The sequence below is a fragment of the Vespa crabro genome, chromosome 1 (assembly GCF_910589235.1).
Source record: "Vespa crabro chromosome 1, iyVesCrab1.2, whole genome shotgun sequence".
Classification (NCBI taxonomy): domain Eukaryota; kingdom Metazoa; phylum Arthropoda; class Insecta; order Hymenoptera; family Vespidae; genus Vespa; species Vespa crabro.
The window spans coordinates 460,268-470,915 of record NC_060955.1 but is presented as its reverse complement, the minus strand read 5'-3'; the positions used below and the strand labels follow the sequence as shown (position 1 = coordinate 470,915).

At 39.5% G+C, this 10,648-nt stretch overlaps 1 protein-coding gene across 4 annotated transcripts in view; it reads right to left on the bottom strand.

Moving 5' to 3' along the window:
- The window catches only part of LOC124432073 (protein rhomboid), a 233,787-nt gene that overhangs the window by 7,742 nt on the left and 215,397 nt on the right, over positions 1 to 10,648 (bottom strand). For all 4 annotated transcript variants that reach the window (XM_046980615.1, XM_046980624.1, XM_046980633.1 and 1 more), the window contains 2 exons: positions 10,288 to 10,400; positions 2,200 to 2,355 (listed from right to left, as the gene is read on the bottom strand). In XM_046980615.1, coding sequence (XP_046836571.1) covers positions 2,200 to 2,355; positions 10,288 to 10,400 — 269 coding nt within the window. The remainder of the gene's footprint in view (positions 1 to 2,199; positions 2,356 to 10,287; positions 10,401 to 10,648) is intronic.

Genomic DNA, 10,648 nt, shown 5'->3' with positions numbered 1-10,648 from the left:
CTCTCTCTCTCTCTCTCTCTCTCTCTCTCTATCACTCCCTCGGATATTCTCATTGTCGGTACTTTTCATCAACCGAGAGAACTGGCGCGGTATACCGCCTACGGTACCACCCCGATCGCGACGGTCATCGTCTATCTTTTAATTAAAACTTCCGAATAGTGCCGAGCATCGCGCTTTCCGCTTTTGTTTCTACCCATTTGAGACCCTTTCTCTCGTTCCTTTCATTGAAATCGGCCCAATAAAGGATACCACCGATGGTGAATGCCAACGCGAAACTCATGCGAACGAATGTATTTTTCAACTTCTAACGATCAGTTATTTATTCTCGATATGTAAAAATAAACGATCTCTCCTCCCATCGATATACGTTTATAATTTTCCTTTAATACAAGGCACTTGAAAGATTTCAAAACTTTTGTAACTTAATCCGTTGAAGCGATTTTAAATTAAAGTTATATTCGATCCAAATATCTAAAAGTAGGATTAATTGGATAATCGATATCGTTATCGATCAATCAAGTACATCGTAAGGAGATTACGTCGATTAAGCATCGTACCAACTTGCGTACCATCCTCGAAAGGACAAGCCGATTTCGTTATCGGACGACAGGCTAAATCCAATTTGAAGTTTCCTTGATAAAAAGATGAACGAACAAAGGTTTGTGAATTTACGTTGATCGCAATGTCGGTGGAAACGCGCTACTCTTACGCTCGGTATCTATCTTTTAATTAAAACTTTCCAATCACGATCAGTATGCCTCACAAGCCGCTTTCCCCCTTTTCTTCTTTCCTTTATTTATATCTCATTTTAACTGGACTCTGGATTAACGACACAAGGCGATAAGCATTGCCGGACGGGGGAGGGGGGTAGAGAGAGAGAAAGAGAATGCGCGCGTTTACGAAATGTTTGGAAACGACGGATTAAATGAATTAAACGTAAACATATTATTATGCTCTAGGTACTTCGTTATAAATGTATATTTTAATAGGATACCATAAATAAACGAAATTGTTTGTAATTTCTCGCGATATTCACTACATCTATCCATTTACATTTATAACCCAACGTTTCCAATAATTATTTTTATTTCACGTCAGGAAATACTGTCAACGTTAAAAGATTTTATATATAAGGTATTACCGAACTAATATCATAAATGTCAGAACCAATCGCGACCAAAACGATGATTTTAGCAACGGTAGGAGAAAATCCGAGCCAGCTATCTTTTAATTAAAACTTCCGCGGACTCGCCACTAATTTCCTGCTCTACTTTTTCGTTTTCATCACGTGCACGTTCTGCTCGTGAACTCGCTGCGTACCAGGACAATCGACATTGTTGTTTTAGACTTTCAACCGTAGTATCCATCACTCGGGGAAGAATCGTTGACAGTAAACAAGTAAAAAGAACTAAAGAAAGCTTGATTAACGAGAAATATTTCCTATGATTTAGTAGAATTTCTATAGAGCGCGGAGCGAGAAAGAAAAAATATTTTGCAAAGAATCGATATCATTTCCCAAGTCGATTAATCCGACGGATTAAATTTGTCCTAGAAATAAATCAAGCGTATATTTTGCAACGAACCAGAGTACCTCGTACTGCCGTGATGACAGCAAGGATTTTGCATCCTGCGCGATAAACGATAAAAATACAAATGAACAAAAAAAAAAAAAAAAAGAAAAAATAAAAAAAAACAGAAAATAAAATAAAGAAAAACGAGCACGCACAATGAAAATATTTCAATTAACGCTACGCATATCGTTTGCACGACCTTTGGCCGATCGCTCATTGATAATATACTCAACAAGCTTTTTAATATAAATTTTAATTGAAAGCATGCACGACAATGAATAAAATTATAACGAGAATAAAACGTGGTTTCGCGAAACTAACGGACGGTTTCTTTCAGGTGTCCTCTCTTCGAGAGACAAATATATCGTCGAAATTAAATTTCAACGTTGTCTAAATCGTTTCACGCTCGAAGAAGTTTCGTCGGTGAATCTTCTCGACGGTTGTCAAAAGTTTCTATAGGCGTAAAAGCAAACGTTTTCTCGTTGGAGAAGAAAAGGGAGGATAGGAGGGAGGTAGGGAGAATCGTCGTGAATGTCCTGGCGGACGGAAATAAAAGAGAAAAGGAGAAAGGGAAGATCGTGGTTCACTGGCTGGTTCTTGGCCGATCCCGTGATACTACTTCACTTACCGATGACGAAGATGCCGATAAGTCGAACTATGCCAAACTCCATATTGTTGTAGTTTAGAAGAACGTTGGCGAGGTGGGCCGCTAGAAGAGCATAAACGCCGCCGCTCGCTCCGACCAGATAGACGTCGGTGTCGAACACCGAGGTACCCAAGGAACCTGCAGACAGTCGAGCAAGGTATAACTTAGTTGAAAGTACCTTTAGTTTAAGCACGCTGTTTTGCGAGTCGACGCGGTCGCTTCGCCCCCAGTCGAACTTCCTTAACCCGCTGGTACTTTCGAGAGACAGAAAATTGTAAAGGGAATTTACTTGGCTCTCTTCTTTCGCAACCCGACACCTGACATAACTATTTCCTTTTAAGACTTTAAATTAGATATTATAGTTTTACGTAGTTCTACGAACTTGTCGAACAACTTGCGAATCGATCCTTCTATACATATATATATATAGTAATATATATATATATATATATATATATATATATATATATATATATATATATATATATATATATATAGATATATATATATATATAGAGAGAGAGGTTGCGGCGCGTATCAAAGAAAAATAATAAAAACTTGATTTCTATGGTATTTTTCTTTACTTTTTCTTTCTTTTTTGCTTTGGGAAAGAAAGAGAGATAATTTATTTCTCTTTTACCGATAGTTTCTTACGTAGATTCTTATGTAGTCTCAAAATGTAAATCCATCGAATCTCTCTCATCCTCTTCCTTTCAATCGCGTTTTCTCTCCCTATCTATTCCCATCAACATTACTTCTCGAGCTTGTCGATCCAAGAGCTGCCTAACTAGGATCGACTTGGTTTTCGAGATGTTAGTTTAAGACGACCAAGTTTCGAGAAGGCAAATAAATTAAATTACACGAGCGTCCATCCATACTCACGATTCGATTAAATCAAGTGACTAAATGTAGGTACATATAAATTGACCGATTGATTTTCACTCAAATGTTCTTTATAATTCGATGTAGGTACTTTTATCGTTTAATTAAGTAATAAAATGGAATCGAATAAAGTAAAGTCGACGGGACGATATTTATTAGATAAGGAAAAGAAGTCGCATTCGCGATGACGACAGAAGTAAAAATCCTCTAATAAACTCAAGTAACTCGACGTTGCCCAGCTCCGTCTCGTCAATCCTCCTTTCTTTCTTTCTCTCTCTCTCTCTCTCTCTCTCTCTCTCTTACCCTTTCTCGCTTTTCCTCTTTCTCTGGGATTATGAAATTCATTTGAATCCTCGTTAGGGATGCCTTTGCCTTTAGCGCCAAGAAAGAAAGAAAGGATGAAAAGAAGAAAAGGGAAGTGGGTCGGTGCAAAGTACCGGCCTGGTGCGACGACGCGAACTAATATTTCAACGACCTACTCCCGACTTGTACGACTTTTACATACACATTTCCCTGTAGTCCTTACTTGCTTCTTACGGCAATGTTCTTTATGAACAACTACGAATATATAGATCTAGTAATGTTCCTTCAGAAAATCCAACGAGAGAGAGAGATTTGTCGATAATTTTAAAATAAAGACCAATTATCAAGGAATTATTAAGATCTATGGAACGAAAACAATGCTATGGTCCCTCATTGATTCGATCTTAATGGTTGAAAACATTCGATCGAACTGGACTCGACTGAAAATAACAATATACTATTATAAACGGTGGACACATTCGCGTTCTTGAAACGAAACGAAGTTTAACGAGGTAGCGACTTCCGCGGTAGTAGTTCCGGATACAACGTATCCGGGCTACGACGATGCGAGCAACAGGTGCAGCGGATCGTATGGTGCCACTGTAGGAATCGATTGTATAAAAAAGAAAAAAAAAAACAAGAAAAAGGGAAAGAAAAGAGGACAAAAAAGGGCAGAAAGAACAAAAGAAAGAAAAAAGAAAAGGAAAGAAAAGGTGGGTGAAAAAAGAAGGAAATACGAAAGCGGTCAAATGTATGTATTTCGATGATCTCTCCCCTAAAGGAGATTCGTAAACATAGGCGTTGGAGAGCTTCTTTGATTTTTTCGAAATTTCAAACTAAATTGAACTATCTTGTTGATTTTTTTTTCTCTTTGATATAGCCACGGGGAGAAGTTCCTTAGAAGAGAATACGCGTTAACGATCGTAAAAATTTATACTAGCTGCTCTCTCTTCTCGCTCTTCTTTTGAAAGAAAAGAGAAATAGAAAGAGAAAAAACGAGTAATAAGGAAAAGGGATGAAGATTGCGATCTGAGGTATATATGATGAGAAAATTGAACGCGCATAGCTTATCTCGGTGCAAAGGCGCGAGCTGCGGTGTACAAGGGGAAATGAAAAGGGAAAAAGAAAGCAGAGGCACGCGAGGAAAAGGTACGATGAGAAAACGAAGTCGAGTAAGAGGAACGTTGGCGCGGTCGAAGGAACGAACGAAAGAAAAATATCTATCCATCTATCTATCTATCTATATATATATATATATATATATACATGTCATACATACATGTACGTGTATCCTTGCAGGATATTATTCGACATAAAGAAGGAAGGGGGGTGATCGGAAGGCGGACTTCTAAGCGAACCATGATCGAGAGAAACTTCTCTCTCTCTTTCTCTCTCTCTCTCTCTCTCTTTCCAGCTGAATATTTCACGAAATATTTTTACATGAATTACATTCGATTTTCGAGGGGAAAACGCGGAAATTCGTTTCTCGAATAATATCGAAGTAAAAAGAAGATAGCGAGCGCAGCGAAGAAAGTATGCGTGAGGGTGTATTCGCGAAAGATGAAGAGAGAGAGGATGTAGACGATCATCGAAGGAGATATCGCGAGGAAAGAAAAATTCTAAAGAAATGCGAAACGAGGTGGTACGGGTATGTATCTCGGGTCCCTAGACTATGTACCATCGAGAAAATTGAGCGTATAGTTAGAAGTCGGTGAGTGCAAGTACAACGATGCATCTGTAAAGAGGAGTATGGCGTGTAGCTCGTGTATCATGGAGAGGAGAGGGGAAAGAGAAAGAGGGTAGGGCCTCTCTTTCCTATTTCCGTACATCGACCGCCATTACGTGTTCGTCCTGCCGCGACGCGAGGCGAAATTCTAAGCTGCATCGTTCTCGTGCAAACGGTGTACGATGTGCCCGGGTGAGCGAGGGAGAAATGTAGTTGGATAGATAGACGAATGTGCACGAGAGAGAGAGAGAGAGAGAGAGATGGGGGATGTGGAAGCGCAAGGGAAGGACGCGTCTCGACGTCGTTACGTCGTTACCGGCGGATCGAGGCTACGGCACGATGCACCGTGAATACTGTCCACTGCTAGCCATAGTTGCTTACTATTCCTGTATTTTCTCCACGCTTCTCTCCGGGGACCCTTCGTGTCTCTGCGAATCGCCTGCGTGTCACCATCGCGAAAGAAACAGTACCAACGTGTTACAGCAGACGCTATTTTCGCTTTACACAATACGTTCGCTGCGAGTCAACATTATCCTATTTCTTTCAACATATTCCTATTAATTTCTTCTTCTTTTTTTTTTTCTTTTTTTTTCTTTTTTCTTTTTTTTTTCTCTCCAATGAAATAGGCAAATGGAGTAGATACTTATTGGATTGTAACGAGCAATATGTATCGATTAATAAAACCGTTGATAGAATCGTATATACTTTTTATAAATTTGATTTGTACCTGTTATAAATTGCGTACACATATGTAGGTTGGTGAGAATACCAATCGACGAGAATAGATCGATGGACTTTTAAGAAAAAAATGGGGGAAAAAAAAAAAAAAGAAAAAAAGAGAAAAATATTGGAAAATGTAGGGTTATGGGAGTATTGCGATGCTATCTCTCGCTTTCATTCGTGACACGAAGCTCCCTTAATTCCCGCTCGATAAATGTATGTAATCCACGATGGGAATCCAGCGTCCCTTATCAAGCAGACGTTTGCAGTCGGTTTAAAATATGCTACGCGTACAGTACGCATAGGATAAAACGCTTTTCCCTTTTTGTCTCTTTGTAACGACAGTTCGATTCTGGGTATACTTTGAAAACTACATAGACGGATCGAAATCGAGATACGAACGCACAAAAAAATACAGTTCGAGGTCCCAAAAGTGTGGGAAAAGTGAGTGGATTTGTCGCGGTATTGCCGAAAAAATATTCGCTCTCGAATCGAACCCCGATCGAATTCGATCCCTGCCGTCGTTATTACATTACACCCTATCTCTTTTATCGTGCTTGCTATGGAATTATTTTAACATTATCATCGATGAATCATTTCCTCTCCTTTTTCGTCCGACTTTTTTCCCCGCCTTTCTTTTCCTTCCGCCGTTCTCTTCATTACGAGACTTTTTCTACCATTATCGCGACGGCAAAGGAGAACTCTCGCAGCTCTGTTGTTTTTTCTTTTACCTTTTTCTTGTTTGTTTTCCCTGCGTTCTTTCTTTCTTTTTGGTTTTATTTTTAAAGCAGAATGCCGCGCGTACGAGCCACATTTACGCGTCGTTGCTTCACATTCTTTACAATTCTTGGTTTATCAGTTGGTGGATCTCGCTATCTCACTTGTCGATATAACGAGAGAGAGAGAGAGAGAGAGAGAGAGAGAGAGAGACATCGGCCTCCATCCGGCTCTTTTATCTTTTCGCGCTCTCTTTCCCTCTCTCCTTTTTGCATTGAACCTTTTTCCTATCGTAGACGCGATCGTCCGTAGCAATGTTCTCGGTTTCCCGCACGAAACGCGAGCGCAAACGGGAGCGCAAACGTGTAACGTACAAAGTTTCCACGGTTCGAATGATTCTCCCTCTCCCGCTCTTCCTTTCTCACCAACACGCGAGTTTAATATCCTTTTGGTGCTCAAAATGCCCTCGACATTTTTTCGATGGAAATATTAAACCAGACAGGAGGAAAGGGAAAAATGTCGGAGCATCGATGGAATACAAAAGCGAGTTTGAATCCCGAAGCATGCGGATTGAAATTGTTGCGTCCTCTTCTCTATCCTTCGATTTTATTCTACTATCTCTACCTTTGTCGTTGCATTTCTTTCTTTCTTTCTTTTTTTTTCCGAAAACGAAAAACGACGTCATTCCTCGACCGTAATAAATTTCCAAAAGTACTTTACGACGCAGTCAATCAAAAACGTTATCCAGTTGGGATCAATTAAAATACGAACTATGTTGTGAATGTAAATTAACAAAGAGAAAAAGAAAAAATAAATAAATACAAAGAGGGGGGCGCAAAAGGAAAAGAGGAAAATGAAAAGCTGACTTAAATGGAGCCGAAAGTAAAGAGACAATTGCAAGAATATACATTTTTGACAAATTTCCACTGTATCATCTATTGTTCTCAAACGGCAGATCGAAGATAATTACATGAAAGTTGTAGGAACACGGTATCCATGTCGGTATCAGAGCGCAATTAATACTTTCGAGCAATGCCCATTTATATTTCAGTCATTCATTTCGTACCGAATAGCAGCTACCTCCGCGCTGTACGTAAACGTTTCACAATAGAGCTCTGGCGTACCAAATTATCAAGTAGAAATGGTCGGCCTATGCACGGTCGAGTAGTAGAAGCGATAACGAGCGCGACGGCAGTGGTCCACGGGCGAATATCTCCGACGAACACGCTACTTCGATCGAACGCGAATTGCCTCTTTCTCTCCCTATCCCTCCCTTACCGTCCCTCCCATCCCTTCCCAGCCATTTTCGTAATATCTCTCTCGATGTTTCGTCGTCGTCGGCGTGCGTCGAACGCGAATCGAGTGACCACTTTGCTGAATTTACAAAATCATGTTATTATGAAATAAGCGTTATTTCACGGATTATATTATTATAAATGGTCACGGTTGGAACGGAAAGCGCTCTATTACGGAATACACATAAATACACGTAATGCACGTAGAACACGTATATACGCCGATCGATACGTTTACTTCGACACGAGTAAATTTATGTGAATATGTGTCGCATCTCTCTAATCGTGAATTACTACTGCGTAAGAAGAGAGAAGGGTATATCCTTTATGAGCTCTCGTTTTGCTTAACGTTCGGCAGAAAAGGTAGAGGATAGTGAAAGAGGATCGTAAAGAACGTAACTTAAGGGACATAGGTAAATAACGTTCGTTAACAAACGATGAACGTTCCGACAACAAAACTATTATAGGGAAGTTAAATCCGTCGATAAATGTCGATTAATCAAACGTCCTGGTATTGTCTTCGAAGCCGTCACACTTCGACTAGACTCGGCGCTTCCTCTCCCGACAACAAATAGAAAATGCGAGATATTTAGGAAAAAAGAGGGAAAAGTAAAGACAAGAAGAAAAAGGAAACGGTAAAAAAGAAACAAAAGAAAAAGATACGGGGAAGTATAGAAAGTAGAATTTTAAAGTGATGGAAGGGTTGAAACGCGTAGCAAGGATAGGGGGAATATAGCGACGACGAGAGAAACAGCGTGGAAGATATAGAGAAGGCTTGTGGAGGGTAGATGTCGTTGCACTTGCGTCACAGCAATCGCATTACATCGTCGCGACCGCGATGCATACGAAGTAATCTTGTCGCGGTGGCCCCAGACAAGCTGTCGCCCCCTTTCTGAAGAGAGAGAGAGAGAGAGAGAGAGAGAGAGGGGAGAGACCAAAGACAATATTTACCATGTTTATGAAACTAGCGTTTCATATGGCAAATATTGATTTTATGAATTAATTATAATTAATAAGGGAAAATTGATTAAATAAAATAAATGTACGAATGGAAAAAAGAAAGATCGCGTTATATAATGGCCATAAAGGATATTAACGGAGAGATAATAGGATAGAACGAAATGAGGGAAGAAAAAGATATAGACTCGTTAATATTCGAAAGATTATAATATTCTAGCGACAGAGACCCATTTTGAAAATGCTTAGACTAAGATATTGCATTAAATGATCCATCTGACGAAATGTCCATTTACCGTTTTTATTAGATTTCTATATTCGTTCTAAGTTGCTGAAATATCTATTCGTTTAATGGATTTTTTCGTCGGATTAAATTTATTCTCGATAATGGAAGCAAATTTGAAAAGCGCGAGCAAGGGAAATATCATTTTTAATATGCGATCGTCGACAAGTAGAAAAAGTGGTAATGTAGAAACGCGTATAGAGTAAATCGGTTCACGATTTCTCTAATAACAGACAGGGCATTATCTAAAACGACAAGGCGATAAGCCGTTCGTATCGTTCCTTAAAGTTTTACCTTTCGTTCCACCCCTGAAAATTCCTCCCTTTTCCCAGGGACGTCCAATGTCTACTCTCGAATCTCCCGGTCCGGTTTATTATTCATGTGCCCTATTTTGCAACGTTTTACTTTCATGACTGCTAATAACCAGGGATCTGCGTCTAATCGAATTTATGCAAATGGCAATTAGGTGTACACGAATATACATATAGACGACGAGAGAGCAGGACCACGTTACTGTCTCTTCCCGTAAAGAGAGAGAGAGAGAGAGAGAGAGAGAGAGAGAGAGAGAGAGAGAGAGAGAGAGAGAGAGAGAGAGAGAGACAGGATAGGAGAAGGAAGAAGTGGAGATGAAGGGAAGAAGAGGAGAAAGAGGTGTGTACCACCTCTGCTGAAAATCCCGAAACAGGGTCGGGCACAAAATAGAGAGTATGAAACGGTCGTGTCGCAGAGAACACAATAGTGCGTTTACCTAAATGTACATCTATATGTATGTAAAAGAAAAAGAGAGAGAGAGAGGGAGAGAGAGAACTGTTCTTTCGGGAAACGCACGCGATGCTATTCCATAATTAATATAATTACAAATAATGCAAACTTAAATCAACACACTATACTCACGCTTGAAACAAATGTTATTCTCCAATTACAAGGCCTTCTAATTAACGCTGTGTTATTTTGAAATTAATATGCTGCGGCATGAATACGCGTTCTTTCGTTATCGGAATAAAGAGAGAGATAGACATATAGATATGTAGATAAAAAGAGAGAAGGTGAGAGAAAAGAGTTGATAAAAAATTGGACAGAGAGAGAAAGAGAGAGAGAGAGAGAGAGAGAGAGAGAGAGAGAGATCATATTAAATTAATAGGGAATATAATTATTGTCGCGATATATAATCATAATTATTAACTTACCAGCCAGGACTCCAGCCATATAAACTGCGGCGATCCTCAAACTTCCGTGAACCATCTCGAGTGGAAGTCCCACGACCACTTGCACTCCCAGATTAAACAACAGGTGAAGCCACCTAAAAAATTTCAACGCGTTAAAGAAATGTTTTCCTCTTATTTGTCTTATTTTTTGGTCTATTATTTTCTCTTCATAAGGGAAAGAAGGAGATGGACCAAAAATAACAATGTCAAACATGATTTTAATAATATCACAGCATGCCTTTTTGAACGCTTTCAAAGAAGTAGAAGAAAGAGACTGAGATAGGAAGAAAAAAGGAGTAGAACAGGGTACATATAGTAAGATTACGAGACGGAAATGAGGAAA